At 38.8% G+C, this 24001-nt stretch overlaps 1 protein-coding gene and 1 long non-coding RNA gene across 11 annotated transcripts in view; both read left to right on the top strand.

The window, feature by feature from the left end:
* GHR (growth hormone receptor) overlaps positions 1–24001 on the top strand; it is a 137059-nt gene that overhangs the window by 64889 nt on the left and 48169 nt on the right. For all 10 annotated transcript variants that reach the window (XM_035309048.1, XM_035309053.1, XM_035309051.1 and 7 more), the window contains one exon: positions 626–705. In XM_035309048.1, coding sequence (XP_035164939.1) covers positions 626–705 — 80 coding nt within the window. The remainder of the gene's footprint in view (positions 1–625; positions 706–24001) is intronic.
* The window catches only part of LOC118155660, a 28839-nt gene continuing 13835 nt past the window's right edge, over positions 8998–24001 (top strand). The window contains exon 1 of the long non-coding RNA XR_004745937.1: positions 8998–22975. This is a non-coding gene — a long non-coding RNA (uncharacterized LOC118155660). The remainder of the gene's footprint in view (positions 22976–24001) is intronic.

A 24001-nucleotide genomic window follows, 5' to 3' on the forward strand; every position in this document is an offset into this window, starting at 1 on the left:
GTGCAGTAGAGCAGGGCACCGAGGCACATGGTTGCAGCTGTGTGGGAAGCCAGTAGGAACAGACCAGAGAATTAGCCTGGGTTACTTGTTGCCTACAGCTGCTGCAACATTAATTCTCTGCTTGCTCCTCCCATTTTTACTGCATGTAGTTCTACACTCAGAAAGCATTGTACACGTCCTGCAAAGACAAGCACAGCTTCAGGGGCATGCAAGCTGGAAAGGGAATCATTGCATCTTTGTTCCCTGAGAGAGGCTGTTCTTTGCTACTTTCACATTTAGCCTAGGCTAGTCATCGGGATTCATTCCCCAAAGGCTGCTCTGGGGGGAGTGTGGTTACTTTGGTTACTTCCTCGAAGCAAGCTAGAGATTGACAATACTGATTTTTTTCCTCCATGTTAAATGAACTAGAGACCCATGAGCTAGTCTTCGTATAAAAATACTATATACTACCTGTCCCAGGCAGCAGGATGATGTGTGACTATATGAGGCAATAAACAGTAAACTAAATATGCTTCTAGTTTAAATTTAATCAGAAGTTCAATAAAAATACATAATAGTTTGTGTCATGTACCTGTAATAATATTAGTTTATAAATAAAGTCTCTTGTTGTCCTTTATTATTACAGAATTAGAGTTATGGATCTTTGGCATCTGCTGTTTACTTTGGCGCTGGTCTGTGCAAATGACTCACTTTCTTCAAGTGATGGTAAGTTTTATGATAACCTTTCTGTGCCTTTGTATGTGTATAGCTTTATATAAAGAGTATTTTTATATTATGTGCGTCAGGACTGTGCAAGTTCCTTGATTGTGGTAAGCTGGGTGCAAAATGTGAAAAATATGTCAGCTAATCTTATTGTGAAGAGAGTGGATAATATTGAGACTATATGTTGCAGAATAAAGGTGAATTTTGTGGACTGCATTGTGTGCGTGGTATGAAATCAGAGAAGAGAACACCATCAATGCTGGTGTTAAACGTTGAGATTCACTTCTCTAAAGTACCAAAATTATGAAAGAATTGTATGAGGTTAATTTTTTGTGGAAACTTTTCCTTTCCTTAATGAGTCTATTTAGTATATTTCTATGGTCAATGTAGAACTATTTGGAAGTATAAAGGAAGGACTTTAAGGCTGCACATATTTGGTCTGAGGCCAGTATGAATAAGTTTCATAAGAAATACACTTAGAAATTTTTAAGTAGAGGTTATAAAAGGGATTTGAAAAGAACATGTAACCTCAGACAGCCAGATGGCTGTGGGTAGCCAGCAGAAAACCTCTTAGCTAGGCGAAACAGTGTTCAGGGTTTGCATCCACTGAATGTGCCTCTGGCTTTCCACAGTTCTTCCCCTTCTCATCCTAATTCACCTCAGTTTTTCCACTTGTAAATTAAATGTAGGGCTGGAAATTACTCCCTCCAGCTGAGCTTTCTCTGATGCTTTCTGTTTCTGCAACCAGCAATGATCTAGAGCCATTTCTGTGTCACCCAGAGGCCTGCCTTGACCCTGTTTGGTCCTTTGGGATGGGTCGTTTACTCATTTAGAACAAAAAGTTCCTGTTAACTTCATTGGGAGTTTTATATTGTGTCAGACAGATGGGCTTTCATGGATTATGATCTGCTCCGGTAAACAAATACAAAACCTAGTCTGCTCGGTCTTATTCTGGCCTTTGGAGGGAACCGTGAGTTTTCTATGATTACTAATCTTACACAAACATGTTGCCTCTTCTCCCAGGACCGCAGAGCAGCAGCACTAGAGTGGTTCCTGAAGCAGGTGCCCCTCCTGACCTTCTGGCCAAAACCAGTGCTAGCAGGGAAAGTCACAGAGGGCAGCTGGTTAAGTAATTCTGGAAAAAGTGGGGTGGAAACAGCTTCCACAGAAAGCTGTAAACAGACTGATAAAATTTTCAGTGAAAATTTCTCACATCTCTCGATTTACTTTTTTTTTCTTTGCTCAGTGGTTTGAATCCTACTTAAGTGTTACAAAATGCAAATTAAATACATACAGAGTTGCAAGCCATGCTGTGTTAGCCCTTCTGGTGTTAACTTTCGAGTATGATGCTAAATCAAAGGTGTATGACATAGTTACCTGTAATCATAACTGTCCTACAGTTTAAAGGTGTAGTAATCCTCCATCTCCCGGATAGAGTTTTAGACACCCATATTTGCAGAATGGATGGAGAAATACAAGGGCTATTACCTTGTTGTTAATGAAAACATTAGGCTGAAGTAAGATATATGTAGAACTCAGATTATCAGTTTTCAGAGAATTCTTTCATAAAGTTCATTTTATTTATTAAAAAGAACACCAGTGTCTTTACTTACTTCTATGTTTGTGGTTAAGATTCGTGTCCACAGCATTATCAGGCCATGGATCATCTGTGAGATTCTCTTCTCCCTTGCTAATTTCAGGCATTTTATGTAACATTTACCAAATTTCATCTGAGTTCCTGATGTATCTGGCTGTTGAAGGCTATGAATGAGTCCAGTTTTTGCTTTTGTTCCCTGCTTTCATTTCCTTCTTAGACCAATACTTTCATTCTGCTTCCTGCACGTCCCATGGGAAAAGAGTTTGCCTATTTAAGAAGTGCATAAGAAAGTAAGGTGTAGTGAAGTGTTTGTTTTCATATCAAAATTGTGGGGCTGAAACAATGTGGGGCTTTTACTTAATCTAGTCTGCATCCTTCTCTGTTTTCTGATTTGGTTAAAAGTTTAGATAAGTTTATGACAGGAATTTGCTTGGTAAAGCTGTACACTGTTTTTGCCTGTTGTATACCACTCCCTTTCATTAGACATATGAACTGAAATAAAATTTTGAAATTCCTCCTTGCTTCTGCTGAAATGTGGAAAGTCAGTATTTCTCAGTGAAATCTGATACATGTACCAGCTTCTATTCACTGTCCCTTTCAAAATGGCCAGTAGAACAGAAATGAATGTGTCCTGATTTGATTCTTTCCCCACTGTGTCTGCATGTTACAGTAAATTCATTAAATGGACAAAAATAATCCCTGCTCAGATGCTGCAGTCTGCTGGACCAACTGATTTCTCTCTCGATGTTTAAGGGCACATAATGATTTTTAAATCCCTTCCAGATGAGGTGTGGTCCACATGTCCTACATAAAAGTCATGATACAAATAAAACTTAACTACAGCGTCACCTTTTATCTGGTGACTTTAACTAAACTGAGGAGATAGTGATCTCTATGATCTTACCTCTAGAATCAAAAAATGAGAAATATTTCAGTTGTATTCCTATGCTTAAATCTAGGACACAATGCTATAAACCTATATGTGTCCTAATTTGCAGTATTGCTACAGGATTGTGTATATTAAGTGAACAGAGCTTTGTCATCCCCAAAATAAATTTTAAATGACTAAACTACTTTTAGGGTTGTAGCACTTCTGTTTTGAGGGTGGGGGAGATGGTCAACTGAGGAAGTACAAGAAAGAAATATAACTTGAACAATAATTTTCAAGATAATGTGGGAGAACATCCATGTGTCATTCTTGAGTAATACAGATGAGAACATTTTTTAGCCAACCAGTTCTGTTTTGTTCTACTTTTTTGTTTTTCCATGTGAGTGTGCCTGCATCTGCAAATGCTTCTCGTGAGCATACAGCCTCTCTCTTAGCGTATTACTAGGTGATGAATCCTGACAATCTCGCAGAGCTCTGCCCAGCAGCCTTGCTGAAGCCTTCCTATAAACTTAATTAGATATACTTCATACCTGATACGTTGCTACAGGGGCTGATCTGCGGTGTCAGAGCTCCTGAAGAAATCCACTTCAGTAATTGTAATTTTCATCATAGCCAACAAAAAAATAACACAGATTTGCTAGTCTTACACCAAATCACATTGCTGACCAGTGTAATATTGACTTGTATGTAGAGTGATTCACATAAGAACTGCACGTTTTTATGTCTTGAAAGTAAAGCTTATATTCAGCTGTACAGGCGCCTGTGCTTCGAGCTGGCTCTGAGCAGTGGGGTCAGATCCACCCTTGGCACACAGTTAAATCCCATACGTGTTTCCTCCTGGCAGGGAAAAGGGTGTGAGGCCAGCAGCTGGCCAGAGAACTGCACAGCATTCAAGACCAGATCTTGGATATTTAGTCACATGTTTGCTGTCTGCTCATTCAGCTGGAGGCTTTCCATTGATTTAGTTAGTTTTTGTGCTCTGCATTTGCTAAGAGCCTGGCTTGCCAGCTCCTTAAACAGAGGCTTTAGCTGGAGTGTGAAGTCACCAGGCTGCCCACCATCACTGAGGCGGAGATGCTGAATGTGACCAAGTAATGTCTGATGAATCTGGCTTGACGCGTAGCTCGGAGCCACACAGGTCTGGGACATGCAGCCTCCTTCCAGCACGCTGCCCGTGTCCTGGAGGTGCTGCACAGCAGTGAGTAAACAGCACAGCAGAGGCAGTGGCAGAAAGAAAATGTAAAGACCACCACAGTGGGAAAGTAATTTCTGAGAGGTGTGTAACTGGCATAGGTAGATGGTCCCTGTGCCCTAGCGATTTAAAAGCAGAAGGCATTTCACAGCTCTGAAGACATTTTTGTCAAGTCAGCAGAACTAAGGCTCCTGAGAATTTTGGTTGCTTTGAAGATGAGGGAGTATGTGCTTTTGAAAAATCACACAGCTTTGTTTATAGGTAATGTGGCACGTGAACAAGAGGCGGGAGTGATTCATGAGTATCTCACCTACTTCAGTGCAATAGTAATCGTGTTTCAAGGAAAAATAAGAGCTTATATTCAAATGCACATAAGCAATTTGTGTTTGAGATTAATGTAACCATGGTGTTTCAAATACGTATCTAAGCATATATCTGGGTGTTATGTTTTAATAGACCAGCTGACATCAAAAGTGGCTGAATAACTCCAGGCATAGGTTGCAAAATGTTTAGGAAGCAAAATAAGTTTTGTCTGCTTTTTCCTTCTTTACAAGTGATCAGTGCAGGTCATGTAAGGACACAGAGGAATAAACAGGGAATTAGACCCAGTTAATAAAACAATACTTAAGCTCAAGGAGTTCCAAAACTAATTTCTTCCTAGTGAAAGAAGTAGGAAATGTCTTTTATCATTTTTTGATACTAAATCAACATTTATTTTAGAACATTACAGCTATGTTAATTCATTCTCTGAAGCAGGTTTAGAGAAATATTTGTATTAAATGATAGAACAGTGAAAGTATTTTTGAATGAACTGTTTTTGTACAATGATAATTTTAGGAGCTACAAGTCTGAATTTACCGTGCCGTTTATCTAATCCGATTTCAGAAAAGAATTTAATAATAAGTTTTTTTTGTTTGTTTGTTTATTTGTTTCTTTTTACATTATTGTGTGAATCTTATGTTCAAATGCTCAATTTTCGTCATTTTTATAGAAGTATAATTAATTATTTTCCCTTCTGAGATACATCAAGTCCAGTTTTTACTTGCATCAAAATGTCCTTCTGTTGTGCTGGTATTTGTTCTCTTGTTGTACTTGGATGCTTTGTATGCATGCCATATCCAGATCAAAACATTAAAGTTTAGGTGTGCAGTAGGTGTCAAAGGTACCAATTACAGATCTAGGGTTTGAATCCATCAGCCATGAATGGGGTTTTAGTGTCATTAGACACTCCCAGGCACCTGCATGAGACTCAGAGATGGCACAGGACCTGCAGGATGTCTGCCTCCTTCTGGAATGGCAGAAGCTTTTTGGGATCTATAAAAAAGCTTGTGGCCAGGCAGCTCAAACGTCCCTGTACATCTGTTTTTAGGCAACTAAATCAACTCCATCAGTTGTTCTTTGTTCCAGGGACGGTACTGAGTCTCTCTCCACTGGTTTCATGGGAGCTTGGACACCTAAGGAAGATGCTCATCCATGTATGAATCATGGAGAATCACTAGGTAACCAAAATCACAGCATGACACTTATAGATAAAACATAAAACCAGTAGGAGCTCTGTGCATTTCTGCTGGAAGGCAGGCAGCCTGAGACAGCTACAGATGTTAGGCTACTGGATTTTGCCCTACCTTGCACAAAGAGAGTTTAATATAGGTGTCTACATAAGGGTGAGTCTCACCCTTAAAGCTTCCTTGTGAGGGTATGCATAATTCTGTGTGCTTTCTGCTAGGTAATGGTGTAGCTGCTCAACCACGTTGCCAGCCAAGGTGAGGGGTCTTCTTACTGGGTTGAAAGGATAACAAAGGGCTTCTTGCTATCAGCATGAAGTTACCTAGAAGACCAATGTTGTCTGAAGCCATAGATTTGACTTTTGTGACAAATAGAAGAATTCTTAGTCTAAGCTGTGAGGTGCTGTTAAATTGCAGCACATTTTCTGCTGAGGAAGGGAAATTTGTCCATCTGTTCCTGGAGCGGGAAGATAGCAGTGACTTTGTTGTCTGGTGTGAAGTACTCAGAAGAGGAAAGATCAACAGCACTGTTGGTTTTTGGCAGAAAAAACGTTTTGTGATTTAGACAAACTAAAATGTTACAGGTTGCAGTCAGTGCAGTGAAAAAACATTTCTCATACATGAGGAACATTCTTTTATTTTTAATGACTTTTTTGGTGATTAGGAATATTTGCATGAATAGCTATCCTAATCTTGTTAGGAGTGGCAAAAGATAATAATAAAGGGCAAAGTCTTAACGAACTTAAGCTGCAAGCTATCTTTCTTCCTCTTGGTGAACAATAGTACCATAATATGGTTGGTAGTCATCGGTTCATTGTGTTCATTTTCTCTTCCCCAGTTCTTCCAACTGGTGTATTTTTGCTGATGCCTTTCTCTGTGTTACCTACTCTTTCAATTATCTGCAGGCATATAATTAGGGGATACAAACCAAAACAGATCTGGCAGTGAAAACCGGGAAGTTCAACATTGCTATCAGCTTAGTGAATCCTATTTTACACAGACAGCAGCAGAATAGTTAAGAATGCATATTCAAAAATGACAAGTTTTAAAACAGATTTAAAGCAGACAAAGTCTTTAGAATAATTGCCTCATTTCCAGAAATTTAAGTATCTCTGAACAAGAAAAATGTTCCATTATGTAGTAGAAATTGCCACAGAAGCCATTCCAGGAGCCAAGATCAGGAAGCTTGGCACAAGTAAACATTAAGTTACACCACTCTGATCCTGCTAAGCCGTTCTTGCTGGAGGGAACATTCATTTTGGCAGAGAGCAAAGTAGTATTTCCATCATCACTTTCCATTATGATTAGGTATGGCTTTGATGGCTAGCAGAAAATTTTAATGGAGGGCCTTGAGTCTGTGCACTTGAAGTTACTTTTACTGCTCCTGCTTCTGGGCAAGTAGTATTTATTTCAGATAAGCCATTTTTCTGTGACCATATGACAGTATCTATGCTCTCCCATGGAGAAGAACGGATTTTACCATGGTGTTTTTTTTTTTCTATAATGGGTAGCATACATGGTATTTTAACAGGAAGGGATTTGGGATTTCTAAGAGTGGAAGATACATTCTGAAAATGAATTGTAGACAGGCATATCTTTTATAAGAAAACAGAAAATAAAAGCATAGTCCTGGAATTTTGAAATATAGTAGTCTAAAATTATTCCCCTAAAATCCATATTTAGGCTTGTAACTGAGTACATCCAATAGTTTGAATACTAACCGGGATTGCAAGAGGCTTGTCTCTTTTGTCCCTTCCTCCAAACCACATCAGTGACTCCAGTATTTAGTGAAGAGCCTTTGCATATCTTCACTCACAAGCCTGCCAAAAAAAACACATCATAAACAATCAGCTTCACTCAGACACCCTGCAGAATAACGTACATGCCAGTTTTCCTATCCAGTTATCTCAGTTATATGTAGCTTTCTGCTGTTGTGTAGATTTCCTTCATTGTTCCTTAGTTACCATCATAATTTCTTCTCTTTCAAACACAACCTCACCAATTTGCTGTCCTCTGATTGCTGCATTTTGAGATCATTTGCAAAAATGAGTTGCACATCTGTAGCTGGTGTAAGGTATAGTGAGAGGGAAAAGTTAAGCTGTCAGCTGCAAGGCTTGTAATGCCAATATACCTCTCTTTCCCAAGCAGCCAAGCCGCCAACACACACATTGGTCCTCCTATGAACTGGAATTGCTTCTCCTTTACCAGGGATGAGGTGCACCCAAAACTGCTCACTCGCAGTGGTCACTTGTGGCTCACTTTTGAGAAGCAGTGCGGCTAGTCTGAAACAAGAACTTCTGCCCATACATGCATTGAAGTGCATGAATTTAACAAAGAAGATCAGATGATGGAGACAGCAAAAAATGTTCATAGCACTTTGTGTAGTTATCTAAGAAGATAAGTATGAAAATTCATAGTTAGCTTTTAACTTTTCTTTTGGTATTTTAAATGTAATTGTATATTTCATGTGAATTATTAGAATGGTTTGCACTGTACTAGCCAAAAGAACCTCACCTAATAAACTGTGATAAGGGAAAAGAAAAGGAGTTCAAGCAAGTAAGCACTAATCCATATTATGGAAGCATATTGCATGAGTTGTAATGAATCATCCCATGCAGAGGTACATAAAAAGCAAATTCTTCAGTGTTACTCATCTGTAACCAGAAGAAGAAATTGGTGTCACTGCACATTCACTACATATCATGCAATGACCATGGGAAACTGTAAATTCTTTTCATGAATGTAAGCAATGATAACATTTTCATTGTGTAGTAATGTACACTCCCTGATTTAAAATACAATGGACTTTTACAACCAAGAGAATGTCTGCAGTGTTGCACCTTTTTGTTCCATGCTGTGGTCTTCAGAAGTGATAGGATCCAGTTGGAAACAGAATGAAAGCATGACTGGGAACTGGAGAACCATCCTTGAACTGAACTGGTTCGTACCATTGTACATGAGGGAGCATTGTTTGGCACCTCAAAAGTACTTTGACACGTCAGTGCTCTCTATTCCAAAGGACAGAAGCAACAGAGGAACACTCCTGAGGTGGAGTTTGCAAGGTGCCATCCCTGAGCCGCATGGATTGACTGAAAGCTTCGTGCCGGTAACCACCCTCAGCAGAACGACTTTCAGGGCTGCAGCAGCACTTCCACCATGGTTGGGTACTTTGTGAACTGGTACTGCCATTTGGAGGATGGCTTGGTCCAGCCTAGAAGTCAAAATCTTGGAAAAATAGACTGCAGCAGTCCCTCAGATGTTTGTTTCAAGTGTTGGCTGTTCCACCAGTCTTCCATGTTACTCTCTGTAGCAGTATTACTGGTAACTGGGTGATGGAGAGCGGAATGGGAATGTGATAATGCAAGGTTCTGGCAAGGTTCCCCTTGGGGAATCAAAATACCAGGCCTAGGCTGTTTCCCTTCTTTCTTACTGGAAAGGAGCTAAGAAGAATTGCCTGAGAATGGTGCTGCACATGACAGGCAGAGCTACAGACTATGGGTATGGACTCTTTAGCTTCCAAATCTGGAGGAAGTTCTGGTATTTAACAAGACAGAGCTTTGCTACTTTGCTTTTTCTTCTTGCTCGTTACAGAAACATGCTGTAAAATGAAGTAGTAATAGAAAAGGTTAGTTTTCTGCAGAACTTTGAGCCCCCCACTAGAGATTTTGAATTCTCCTAGCTTAACGCAGTGAAGATTTTCTTTTCCTGAAGAACCAAGTGATGGGTTTTGGGTGTATTTTTTCTTAATGGACTATTTTACAAAGTAATTCCGCACTGAGGAACATAGAATTGATGTAAGATAGGCTAATAGTGTTGGTATATCATCTACAGAACCACATGTAATTTCTGTTCGCTCCTACCTTTTATTCTCACTAAGTTGGTTAATTCCCTGGGAGTTCCAAGGAATGCAATAGGAAGCTGTTAAATATTATGTGTGATTGGGAATTTATTGAATTGTCACTTATATCAGCCTTGGCACCAAAGAAATGGGATGTAGCAAACCTGACACCAATTTTTAAAAGACTCAAGGAAATTGCATACCAGGCAGTTTGTCTTCAGAGCAAGGCAAATTTGAAGACACTTGAAAAAAGCATAGATTGATAAATACATAGAAAAGTATTATATATTTTGGAGTCGGTTTCTTTCAAAAAGCACTTAGTGTTTGCATCTGTAGCTACTGACTCAAAGATTTCAACAAGCACACTGAAAGTGGTTGTTCTGTCCCTATAGCAGTGATTTTCAGAGCACCTTTTTGCAAGAGTCTAGCAAAGGTTCTTTGAAAGTTGTCAGGGAACAAAACAGAAGGGTGTCCACAGATTAAAAATTGATCAGAAGAGGAGATAAAGGAATAAATGATCAGCTCCCACAGCAGAAACATCTAAGGATGTTTCTCTTCCACAGTTAATACAAGGAGAAATTAAATAGACAAGAACTTTTCCACTTGGAAAGCTCCATGGTGGGACATGACAGAAAGCTGTACGATCCTGTGTGGTGCCAAGGGAGTGAAGGGGAAGGGTGTGAGCATGCAGCAGCCATCGGGGCCTCCTGGATTCCTGCACGTGCCCGTGCAAACACTGCAGAGCTGCAGTGCCAAGGTGATGGACTGCAGTCAGGCTGGGGAACGCAGAGAGATCCACCCAGCCTGAGAAGCATGTCTTCTCTGGGCTGTCCCTGACTATCACCCGGAATATATTCAGGGAACCATACTGAAAGGAAATACATTTATTCTTCCTCTGGTCTGGGATTTTGTTTGTTTATCATTCCCCTAGCAATGTGTAGTCTTGGCTTTAGAGGCAGGGCTGACGCAGAAGATTTAGAAGCAAATCTGAACTCACTTGGATCAAGAGTTTGTATTTGAATCCATATAAGCTAGAACCCCATGTTTATTGCTCTGTAAAGACAAAATAACCAGAACAATAACATGCCTGGCTGGCAAACCCCATGTGCGTCATGTTTCTTTTAAAAGGCACTTACTGCTTGCCACGTATGCCCACAGTAAAACAGGAAAAGCTATATTGTCATTTAAAAAATGCTAAATTTTAAACAACAACATAAACAAAGTAAAATAACATCATTATACCCTTTGAATTTCTTTTCCATCTTTTCAGCACTGAAACACAAAACAAAGACTAATGTAATAATTTAACTTTGAACAGGAAATTGCAAGTGTTAGTGAAGTGAATGTAGGTAATAATTGTAAATGCTAACACTGTCTATTTATTATTTGCTGGTTATGATTAAATAGTTAATACTCATAATTATTTCAATGAAAATGCCGATGACAACTATAGTTACTGTTGTATAGGATTTAATTCAAACCATCTGTTTTCATCCACTTGTATATATCCTTGCTTGCAGTGAAGTGTTTTTCTGGAAGTAAAAAGTGATTATTAAGGGAATGGAAATTATTAATGGTTCATGGCTTGGCAAGGAAAATAAATGCTTTTTAAAGTTCCTAGTGTCTATATTCAAGGGCTTCTGCAACAGAAATGGTTGAGGACAGAATGTAATGCAGAAGTGTTTTCTACCATATGCTATGCCTTGATATTTGGGATTGGTCTGAGGAAGGTGTTAGAAGGTAGAAGTCAGTGGTCTGACTTCTACACCACTTAACTAGATCCATTTATTTCATTGAGCAAGGGAAATATGAGTAATGTATTACAAAGAAGGTATGTGATACTGGTGAACAATATGGAAAAATGCTGGTGTATACAAGGACAACATGATTTATCCTCTAGCAAACTGTTTCATTCCCTCATTTATTATTCATTGTATTTGTAGTGTATGGTTGTTTGCGCTAACTAGTTTAGTTAGCTTTGAATGTAGCTGCCTCATCTGTTCTAGTCAGAAACTGCCCTGTTATCCAAGGATGCCTCCACTTGGCTCCAGAGCTCAGCACTTCCTGCTGTGAAGATCTATTAAACCACTTCACAGGAAAAACACTTACATCTACTTCTACTCTACAAGTAATGAAATGAATGTGAGGTCAATAACTTACTATCTTTCTTTTCTGAGTCCGTATCATTTGCACAATAGGAAGCTGTAGAAGATAATCAGAAACAAACAGGGTATCTCCTGTTACTCATGACACATGCTTTTCAACACACCTAGAGCCTTTCAAAATTAAATTAAAGTCCTGGCTGGATTGTGTCATGCTTTACAGAGGTAGAAGGCAAGAAGACTTTGCAGCCCTCTGGGGAATCCAGCTGTCACAGCTGAGACTGTTCAGCTGCCCATTCCCTGCCCAGCTAATTAAATGGTTACATGCATTTCTACAGAGGTACTTGCACGAGTATTGCAGAACCCTCCAGAATGAGACTTCACCCTAAGAGAGGCAGCAAACACCAAACTGGTGGAATTCACTGTGGTTGCCCCAAGTATCAAAGTGCTGTTGTCTGTTAGCTTTCTCCTGTACATGAGCACTGCTCGTTGTTCGAAGTAGGTTTTTCTCTGAGTTGCTCTTTCTTTGCTTCACAAGTCAAGAAGCGTTTGTTTTTTACCAGGAGGAGCATGCTTTACAGAATCTGGCCTCCTGGGCATGTTTCCCTGTGTTTCCCTGTGGTGCAATCTTGTGAGTGTTTTGTTGAGATAAGTGAGTGACAGCTTCCAGTTAGTGTTCGGCAGGAGGGGAGGGCTTCTTTCCGAAAGTGCTGACCACCTCAGCATAACTGCATCCTCCTTGCAGAGGTCTCAGCCTGACAAGTTATCTTATCCCCCCAAAACAGCAGACTTGACAGCCTGCTGCACCTTTTTATCTAGCTGGTAGACTTAGAGAGCAGTTCTAGTTACAGGAAAGAACTGTGCAAGGATTACATCTATCAGGGTTACTGTTTGGTCTGTGTTGTCCAACTTTGTAACAGAAGGCTTGATTGTAAGTTATTGTTAAATGCTGTTTTTCAGTTATGGTATCTTGTTACTGTTGGAGTTAAACGTGTTTTTTCTTTCCATTTCTTCAGCCAAAAGTGCAGTTTGTCTTAAAAGAGTTAGGATCTGTTTTCTTTCTGTTTAAAGTGTCAACAGTTAATGTCTTGCTTTTTAACTCCGTTATATTCCCTTGAAATCCCTTAAGAAACATGAGATTATGACCATGACAAAACTTTGCCCTTCCATGTGTTTTACGTCTCAGCAACTTGCAAAGATGTGTGAAATACAATTAAGATCTCCAAGATGCCTGTGTATACACACAGACTTTCTAGAAAAAGCATTACTTTTCGCAGTCATAGCTATCCCTTAAAAAAAAATAAAAAAAAAAAAAAAAGAGAGAGTTATGGAGTATTGGACTTAGGATGTGTTTTTTAACCCCCTTTAAGAAAACAGGTGGGGACCAAAAAAATGCCTTACATTGATAGGGATTGTGGTTTTAAACAGGGATGGTCTATGTTATTCTATTTGCCTATGGAAATCCCACTATGTAGTTAATTATATTTATGAAAAGCCGCTGTTAATCTTCTAACAAATTACTTTTACAAGATGGATATTTCTCCTTTACTAGAGTTAACCCTCCCTGACTTCTTAAATGGTTGAGGAAGTCCCACAGCATTTCCTTATTGTTTGCGTAGTACACCATAGCTTATTAATTGCAGAATGTTAGAAATACTTGTGAATTTTAGAAGAATACATATGAAGTTCTCTTTCCTTTAAATCTGAGCAAGGCTTGTTCTTAGGTAAGGAATAAAAATTCCTAACTCCCTATCTGGGATGTCTGCAGCACAGATATATGTGTCCCTTAAAAACAGAGCTGGCCTAATCAAATCCCTGCAGCCCAGTATGTGGGAGATGTCCAGAAAGACTCTGTGCAGAGCACTGAGGCTATTGTGACTTCTCAAGTAGAGTTAGTTAGTTCAAGTTAGTTCAGTGCTAAGTCATGAGTGAGATTTGTTTTACTGATTAAGTCTGTTTTTTCTGTTTTTTTTTGTTTGTTTGTTTGTTTGTTTGTTTTTGTTTTTGTTTTTGTTTTTTATAATTAGTATTTAGCTTATACACGAAGTGTGAAATTCCCATTTTCAGTGTTACTGCTTTCTGGAGGGAATATGCCCCAACTACCTGAGTTGTCCCTAGCAGCCGTACCCGCCATCAGCGTCAGCAGAAAGACAAAAGGGTTGCAATAACCTGAGCCCTTCAGATGAGGCTGGGGCGTATTTACAGGAATGGATAAGGTTCCTAAGCCACTTACTTGTCCAGTAGTAGACAAAATCCCAATGCCTCTAGGAAGAGTAATAGCTTTGTAATAGAGACATTGGTCTGAAACAAGCTTTCAACATTTGGCTTTGCCACAGAAATTCTTCTGTGTCCATTGCAAATTGGTTAATATCTGTGTCCCAGCTCCCCAGCTATAAAGAAGGCACTTGGAGAAGAAATTCCGTAATCTGCTCAAGTTGATCAGATATTTTGGTGATGAAATTGCGAAAGTTATGCAATACTGCCTGTCAACAGCATTGCATTTATTGTGCAGAGGAAAACAACAGAAAAATATATGTAGTCTTCCAACACTGACAAAGCTGGCAGGCTGCCTCCTCTGCCAAGGCAGGAGAAGGCAGCTGTCTGTTTCTCAGTAGGTAGGGGACAGCACTGTCAAGCAGAGAAAATACTGATGTTTCTCCCACTGCGTATTTGATTTCTGCATAAATCTGCATACTTGCAGGAACTCTGCTTTTCTTCCAACAGGCAAGGACTTGTACTACTGTGAGCCCATAACTAATTGTTACCATGGGAAACTATGAAATGGCCACCCACACTTTTGTATCTGAATAGAGCTTGTGTTCAGACACACTCTTCAATCAGTGTGTGGAGATGTACACAGTGTATATGTGTGTTTCTTCCAAATGTAGCATGGGAAGTTGAAATACAAAAGGTTACGTTTAATGTTAAAGATTTTGGCAGCATCAGCAACACCTGGAACGCTTTGTCTGTGGGGCTGCTCAGGTAGGAGAGGTACCCAGAGTGCTGCTTGCTTCAGTTCATTGGTGTGCTCAGATCGTACAGCAGGACATAGCCACTCACATGAAATTCTCCCTTTTCTTGCTTTACTTGTTGCCCAGTGTGACCCTCCAGCCCTTCTCCCTGCTGAATAACATGATCCAAAAATAAAAATTCAAATGGAGCTTTTCAAAGTAGACAGTATTTTGATTAAAATTATGAACCTATTTTTCCCCTTTGCCAGTTCACTGGAAAGACTGAATTATCCTATGTGAAGTTTTCTAAAATTGTCATGAGACGTGCACCTGATTAGAAGGTCTCCACTCAGATGAGTGGAGCTGGGAGATGTCCTGAGTGACCCAAACAGCAAAGGGTCTCAGCTAGGACAGGGGCAGGGGGTGCTGCAGGCCTATGGCTTGTGCTACGCAGCAGCTGCTTGAGCAGGAAGCATATACAAGCAGCTTCTTGTATCAACATCTAGGTTTAACCTTTAACAGGTTAGAATTGACTATTTTCAAGCTGCTTAGTTTTTGAAAGCTTTTAGATATGCGATTGAAGGCAGGCTGCTTGCTAGCAAGCTGCACTGGAAAATCATTAGGGTCAAAAGATGTAATTGTTTCGCTATTTATGTGTCAGCGGAGCAGACCAAGTGCTTCTGTGACTGTAGAGAGGATCTCTGTGAAGCAGGTTAAAACATATTGAAATGTTGTGGAAAAGGCTGCATTGTCACTGGCTGAACTGCACGTTTGCTTTGGACTGTGAATTTGGCAGCGTTTTGTGAGACGAAAGAACCACCAGCACTAGAGTACAATGCTTGGCTTCCTCCCTGTCTTCAAAACAGCCTAATCTGCCAAATTCTTGTGTGTACAAAATACTGACTGGATTAATATAAATGTCAATTATAACATCGTTTGGGACAGCAAGCAAACACTTGTTCCTTCCTGACATTTTGGTGGTGTGTGTGAGCACCTTTAGCACCAGCAGGTCCCGTCCTAAATAAAGGACCGGGCCACACATGACACACAAGCATGGACCTTAGTGATCTTTTAACTGTGAAGCTTTGTGTCTTTTGTTATGTTGGTTCCCTGCTCTCCTCCTTTTTTGTTTTTGGGATATGTCTAATCTGAAAAGATGGGTACTGTAGATATTATTAATCTGAGTATGGTGGAAGTGCTGCTGTTTAGCCTTGGAATTTCAGGGGTGAGAAGATGACTACAGACACCTAGATTCTTGATGGGAGCTGGAAAAACAATAGGCATCTAATTGCCATATTGTTTGTTTCCTCTTATTTCCTTAAATTACAACTTTAAACAAAGAGATCTCACATCAAACTAAAATCTTTTACCGGTTGTGGAATTAACAACTAAAAACGTTGAAAGTGAAAGTAGCAAATGAAATCTCAGGAAGCATACTGTTGTGCAGTACCTAGCTTTCCTGTTCTAAGAAATTCCCTACTAGAGAAGAGACATACTAAAAGCATGTCTGTTTTATGAAAGTTTTACTCTTTTACTTATTCTCAGAATTTTAAGAATTAGTTAAATTAAATTGCTTAAATACAGGCAGAACATGGTTGAAGGTACAACAGATTTTAATGATCCTAGAAAATATCTTTCTCAGTGAAATATCAATATTGCAAATTTAAAGAAGAATACTTTTAATTGTTTTTCTGCCCTGAGGGTAGCTTGTCTAGGTATTTATCTGTATTTTTGATGAGTTACCTTAATATTTTGCAAGTGCTACATTGGCCACTTAAAACGTTTTTATAGATCTCTTAGTAAATAAATTGCTGGTTTCAATTCCTTCAAATTACATAAAAGAATTCAAATATTTGTCACATGATAGTTGTGATTGTAGAACAGTAGGAACAATGGGAGTTTCTAATTGACTGCATTTTTCTTTCACTTTCTAGAATACCTTACTGAAGAGGATGGATTATTCCTAGGAGAATGCTTGACTTTAAAGTGTACAGTGTAGTACATAAGAACATATTCTAGATGTCATATTTAATTCCTTTGCCAAAGTAATCTTTTGAAACATGAAGAAAAAATTGTAATAATACAGTGTTATTTTAAATAACTCAGAGAAAAATTGCACTTACTTGCACTTTCAACAACAAAATTCTGCTATTTAAAAAGACTGCAAAACTGTTTTGAATTTTTCTATTGTATGTTGTTCTGATTTTTTTTTCATCCATTACTGTGAACTTTCATCATGTTGAGCTTAGCCCAAAGGTTTCCTGTGTTCCAGCTTTTTAAGGTACCCAACCTGTGTAAATACATTAGGATAGTTCTAAACCATTAAAAACAAGAGGAGATAAATGTGTTCAAAGTTCAAATGTGTTCTGCTGGCTTTTATCATCAGTGTGAATCATGTCGCAATTTAGATGCTTAAAATAGTTCGTTGTTCATAAAACACAGCAAAATACAGCAAATGAAGTCTCTTTAGAGGAGGCAGAAAACCATAGTGGGCATTTCACTTTGGTGCTGTGGGAGGTTTCTTATGGGAAGGGGCTAGTTTTTTTCCGTTTGGGTAGTTCAATCTTTATTTTGAATTATTGTTGGTGCACTTGGAATGTTGAGTGTGTTTTGAAAGTTGTGGAAACTGAAATCCTTTTTTTTTTTTTTTTGTCCTTAAAAATGAAACAATATAGGAAGTTAAAGTAAGTATATGCTTCTAGAATAGCATTAGATCACAACCATTTCAATAAACCAAATTCAGTCATCCTGGTGAATCAGATTCTTACCTCTTTCTGTTATTCCTCAAGACCTCCAGCTTAATTACACACAGCTTGCAGAATCAGTGAACAAATATTTAAAAAAAAAATTAAAAGCCTGAAAGATGACATTTCTTGGGCCAAATACAGGGATGCTCCTGTATCTGGACTGAAGCTGACAGCTCATCCTTAAATCCAGGAGGCACAGTGTGCCAAACCACCAAAGCCATGTAGGGGAGTAAAACTGTTCAGGATTATCTTTTTTCCATCTTGCATTATCATTAGTGCGCTGACATAAAACAGCACGTATTTAAGAAGCGAATATAGTAGAAGGGAGCTCATCTCAGTCTGTGTAAGGAAAAGTCGACCACTTAGACGTATGAGGGCAGCAGCGTTTGCAAGGATAACCAGGATGGGAACCAGAGAGTTTGGGTCAGGGAAGGGAGGTGAATGTTGAAGTTGCTCAAGCATCTATGCTGACATCTGTTCTTGTCTATATGCTCATAACCAACTCAGAAAACTGTTCTTGTCTATATGCTCATAACCAAATCAGAAAAGGAGATAAATGCTGAGGTAGAAGTAGTTTGCTGATGCTCCGCTAGGTTACTTTGAACTGTAAATCAGTGGGTCAGCCAAAGAGCTGCAGAGAGACCTTACAGGGCAAGCGTCCAGGTAATGAATCAGCAAATTAAAGTCAGTGTAGATAAATGTCAAGTGATGCATGTAAGCAAGATGCAGTCCTCATTTTGCATTTAAATTCAGGGGCTCCAAACTTTATGACTCAGCCATGGGATTTTGCAGCTGTGATTGCTCCCTGAGGCCAGCTCACTGCTCATCGTGTGCAGTTCCACTCTTCCCAACCAAAACAATGTATGGCAGAGCTGGAAAAATGCAGAGAAGGGCACCAGGGATGGACAACACTATGGAACAGACTCTGTGCTGAGAACAGCTGTGGTCATACTCTTTGGTTTAGAAAGGAGGGAGAAGGAAATCTAAGAAATGTCTATAAAGTGATAAATGACAGAGGGAGCAGAGGGAGTAGTGTGAGGATTGCTGTCTGCCCTAGTAAAAAAAAAAAAAAAAAAAAAAAAAGAGTTACCAAACTAGGAGAAGGGACACATAGAACATTTTAAAAGTTGGTTTTTCATGTAATGCATGTTAGGCTGTCACTCTCCAGAACCATGGATCCTTAACGCAGGTCAATTTACACCTGTGGGTGTAGCTTATTTTACACTGTGTTTCAGGATGTGCAGAATAATGAAAGTAATGCTGGTTGGGTCTAGTCCACTTGACACTAATTATTGCGGCTGATACTGCTTTTGGAGTAACATGTCAAAAAATACTGTTAATTGACAAGAAATACTACACAGACAATATTAAGACTGCAAAAGGTTGCCCAGAGAAGCTGTGGATGCCCTGTCCCTGGGGGTGCTCAAGGCCAGGCTGGATGGGGCTTTGGGCACCCTGGGCTGGTGGGAGGTGTCCCTGCCCACGACGGGAGGTTTGGAAGTAGATGGTCTTTAAGGTCCCTTCCAACCCAAACTATTCGGTGGTTCTGGCATTAAAAACAGTAGAAGAGTAAGGGTCTCTAAAGTCCATGTGCTTTTCCACAGAAGTTTCCTTTTTCTGCCAACCTTATGCTAGAGTTTAAAGACATTATGTCTGAGGGAAAACTGTGTTACTGAGCAGAAGGAGTAGAAACAGCACAGAATCTGTGCAGTTCCTGTGTTGGTGTGTCCTTCATCCTGGTAGTTGTGGTATTTCCACAGCAAATAGTAGAAATTATGAAGTCACTAGTCAGCTTCAGGGAGTCCTTGGCTCCTTCTCTGCTTTTGGTATGAAGTGTCATTCCAGTTACAGTTAAAAAAAAAAATGGGAAAAAAACATCAGAAGAAAAACTTTAGAACATTTCAGAACAAGGATGGGCAGTACTCAGAGTCTCTTTTGGAAATGCCTTCTGCAGCCAGAGTTTTTCAGCTGAGGAGGCTTTATCCCTCCCCAGGATCTGCAGCTATGTCCAAGAACACATGCTCTTGGCAGCAGACTGCTGCCGTCTGATGTAGCTGGGGAACTGAAAATAACTGTTGTAAGGGAAAAACTTCAGACGTAAAAGACTTCAGTTATCTAATGTTGTTTGTTTTTAGTATATTTTGGGTGATAAGAGAATTGGAGGGTTTGGGATTCTTTTTTTGTTTTCCTCTCAAAAATCAGCAGCTAAGCAGTTTATGCACAAAGATAATACAGGACATAGTGAAGTGTGTTAAACCTCCTTTCACTTGTGTAATCAGAATTCTCTCTCCACCTTTTTAAATGATGTGGAAAAAAATTAGTGACTGAAATCAATATTCTGTCTTTTATACTCTTTCATAACTGCAATTTGGCTTATTTTACAATTTCATAATTTATGTTAAAGGCAAAGTTGTGCAGCTATCCATAATGTTGGGTAAATAGTTACCAATAAAACCTTAGCACATTTGGTGAAAAAGAATTTTTTTAAAACAGAGTGGTTCTTGTATCAGCTCATTGTTTTAACAGGGTGTACTGCTTTCAAATAACTGTTTCTAGTGCCTATTAATTTAAAACAATCTCACCAGCAACAGCTGTGGGAGGATTATGACCCATCAAAGGTAAGAGGCAATGTAATTTAGAATCAATAAATCCCTAGCCTATAGTGGTGTTAGAATTTGATTTGAAATAAGTGAAATACATTAATATTATAACTAGCACAGCATATTTTGATAAATTATCTTTAAAAGCAGTCGATGTCTTTATATAAAGTGCAGACTTCACAGCAGAACCATACATATAGATAAAAATTACCAAAATTTACACTTACAAAGGACCTTACATTTGTGACTGTCAAAATAGTTAGTAAATTAACAGAGATTTAATATAGAATCACAATAACATGTTTCCCAAATAGTATTTTTGTTTAGCAAATGAGGGAAACAGAGATACAGAGAAATAATGATTTTCCAGAAATCTTAAAGGGAATGCGATGGTTGAGTGTGTCATGGCTTGGCAGAGAAAAAATGTATATCATAATAGAGAGTCAGGTTGCTCATTTTACTGGGCTTCACGTTTTTCTCTTATGTTAGCAACAAAGGTGATGTTTTTAAATATTGAACTGTACTTATAGATTATGGTTCAGTAATACAATGAACAATCTTTTTAGACTTTCATTTACTAAAACAGAAGATTAATAGACCTTTGTGTACCTTTACGGTGCACAGGTCAACTCTGATGTTTGGGAAGAGGGTGAAAGAAAACAACTCTTTTGCTTATTTTTATTTTATGTTGTTGTTTTTTTTTTCTTAACTTCCGTTTCTATACCCCTCACTGAAGGCTTGAATTAGAGAGATTTTCTTGTGTCACTCTTTAGGTTCTATTAGCTCTTAGTCTGCGGATATAAAAAAAATTCTTGGCAAGTAATATCTTGATAGTTTCACTTACTTACCATATATCATTTACAAGAGTACTTTGGCTTTCTGAAACAGAGATGTGTTTATGCAATGATGTGAAGGATGTCCAAAACCTGAAAACATATGCAAAGTATGCAAAGAAAACAGTGTTATGGTACTTCCCATGCTGTTTGACAACAGTGAGCTTATGAAGTTGTGTTCCTCACAGATTCTTCCCACTGGGGTCCTTTTTGAAAGATAGTTCAATGCCATGTGAAAGAGGATAGAGGAATTGAATGACAGTGATTGAGATTAAGGCTAACCATGTAGAGGACTGTGTTGTGGAGAGAGTAGCAAGCAGGTCAAGGGAAAGAACCATTCCCACTGTTCAGCACCCATGTCTTGTGTCCTGTTTTCTTACTGTGTGGAACTTCTCAGCAGAAGACTGTCAACAGAAGACAATACAATGGATAGCCACTATATGGATGGAGGGCTTAGCACACAAGAAGATGAATAAACTAGGCTTTTTTAACCTGAAGAAGAGGAGTCAGACTTCCTATGACCATTAGCATAGCAAGGGCAGTTACATGTCAGATGGAGGTGGTTTCTTCTCAGAGGTACACACAAAAGAATAAGGGGCAATGGTCACAAGCTGCAACAACAGCCATCCACTTGGACATAAAGAGAAAATTTTTCCATTGCAAGCAGTTAAACAGTGGAGAAGTTTTTGCCAGAGAAGCTGCAGAATTTATCTTCAGAGATACTCACCATGGGACTGGGCAAGGCCCTTGGTCTAGCTTTGAAGTTGGCTTTGCTTTGAAGCAGAACTAGATAATCACCAAAGAGACTTCCAGTTTAAATTACTTTGTAATTCTGTGATCCCCAATGGGCTGAGATGGTGGCTAGTCAGACATGCATGTATAGAGGACCTGACACCCAAGTATTTCAAAAATGGAGAGCAAACCCTCTCCAAAGTGGGAGTTGTATGTAGGTATGTCCATGCATGTTGCAATACTCTTTTAGTAAAGGTTAATTACAGTTATATCACTTTGATACTTATTACATTCAAAGGTAGGAACAGCATATCTACATTCTGAATGAGCAACACATAGATTTCACTGATTTCAAGTTGCATTAGTATTTAAATACTGCTAGGAGCAAATTTTCAGAAGTGCTCTATATTGAAGTTTATAGTCCTATAAAGATAATTTATTAATCTCTGTCTGAACATTTAGCTTTCAAAAGATTAAATACGGCTCTTGGTCCCTAATTTAATTCTGTAAGGAGCTGAGAACCCTTTGTACCCAACAACACTTGAAATTAAAGGTTCTTCCTGGATTTATTTTACCCCTGTGGGGGAAATTTGCCAGAATGTTAAATGATTCTGGGAAGCAACACTAGCAAATTGTTGTAAACTGCTGAAGGTTGTCAGTTCTGCGATATCCATGGCTCTGAGTGGTCACTGAGCAAAACAGGGAAATGCAAATGATAAAAGTGCAGGAAGACCAGAGCAATTAAAAAAGGTGAACTGGGTATGAGAGTTTCTGGAAAAGGATAAATGAAGAAGGCTGATACTGCTTTTACCTGAATATCTGTGCAGAATGGGTTCCAGCAAAAATGTATTCTAGTTTTTACTTCTCTGGAGTAAAAAAAGGGTGTGTAACAATTACATACTTCTAGCATAAAACAGCACAGGCAAGCAATATTTTTAGCTGATGAAAATCCAACGCTCTGTATGTGAGCTGTATACACACCACAGTCATCCACAGAATTCAGTAGAAAACTATTTCTGTGCTTCTAAAATTTTGGTTGCAAGACACAAAATGTATTAATGCTTTGAGTTAGGTTGGCTCCAGAAAGTTGGTTTATGTTTAGGAAGTTCTAAGATCCTCAGCAGTCTGAGTAGTTTGACCTTCCTGTCTGCTGTCACAAGCTGGACAGCCTTGTTTATGCTTTGAATAATGAATAAGGATCTTTATTGAGGTGATTCTCTAAAAAGTAGATAAGTACCACCCTGGAAACAAATCATCACCTACGTCCATCAAGCTCATGGTGCATTAGTACGGAAGTTTGAAATATTTGTTTCCGTGTCAGAATAGTGAGCCCTAAATCTCTTCCTGTCATAACTAATTGTTGATTTATGACATTCACCCTGGATGTTATAAGCTGTTCCATATGTTAACAGGACTTAGAGTTCTCACAGTTATGGCCTTTCCTTCTTAATGACTAGCACCATTTTTTACTGACAAGCACTAGAGTTTAAAATAATGTTTTTCAGATTTGTTTTCTTTTATGAGGACTAGTAAGAGGTTCCAGGGAGACATTAAGATTTATTGTTGGAAACACTCTTGGTGGGTTTAGAGATGTGGAACTATCATTTTCCTAGTCTTGCTGCCAAATGCCCAAGAAGTCTGTTTCCAAATGTTATTATGGTGACAAACCTGCAGTGAATCAGCAGAATTTCATACATTGTTCTACAAATAACCATCTTCTAGCTCTGTTTTGAGATGTGATCTTTGGAAGAAGACAAAAAGAAGACCCTTGTGTAGGGAAAAAGATTAGGAAAAAATAAACATCATTTGGCCACTAAATGTAAACAGAAGTAACAAGTGCGTATACGTGGATATTAACTATATGTTTTTCCATATTTACCTGAATATGTTAATATCTTATCTTCACATGAATACAGGGAGAGTAAATAAAATAATTTTTAATATTGAAGTTGAAGTCAAGAATGAACTGGACAGCTGGGTGTGGTTGGAGTGGATTAAAAATGGACAAAAGAAACATGAAGTAAAAAGGAGAAGTGTAAGAATACCAATACAAAGGAAATCAAACTTGTGGAGGCTTTAAAAATGCTGGGAACTAGGACAGCAACATGATGCTGATTCTTCAAGAGGTGCAAAGCCTCTAAGAACATCTTGTATCTCTCTCTCTCTCTCTTTTTTTTTTTAATCATGTGTTGTTAGACATTACAACTTGTTCCATTGCAGCAACAGGGAAGAAGTCACCTTGAGATTTTGAAGGTGTCAGGAATCATTTTCTGTGAGGAAAACTTGCTTTTGAAAAGCCTTACAAGTTCTCAC

Source organism: Oxyura jamaicensis, chromosome Z (genome assembly GCF_011077185.1).
Source record: "Oxyura jamaicensis isolate SHBP4307 breed ruddy duck chromosome Z, BPBGC_Ojam_1.0, whole genome shotgun sequence".
Lineage (NCBI taxonomy): Eukaryota > Metazoa > Chordata > Aves > Anseriformes > Anatidae > Oxyura > Oxyura jamaicensis.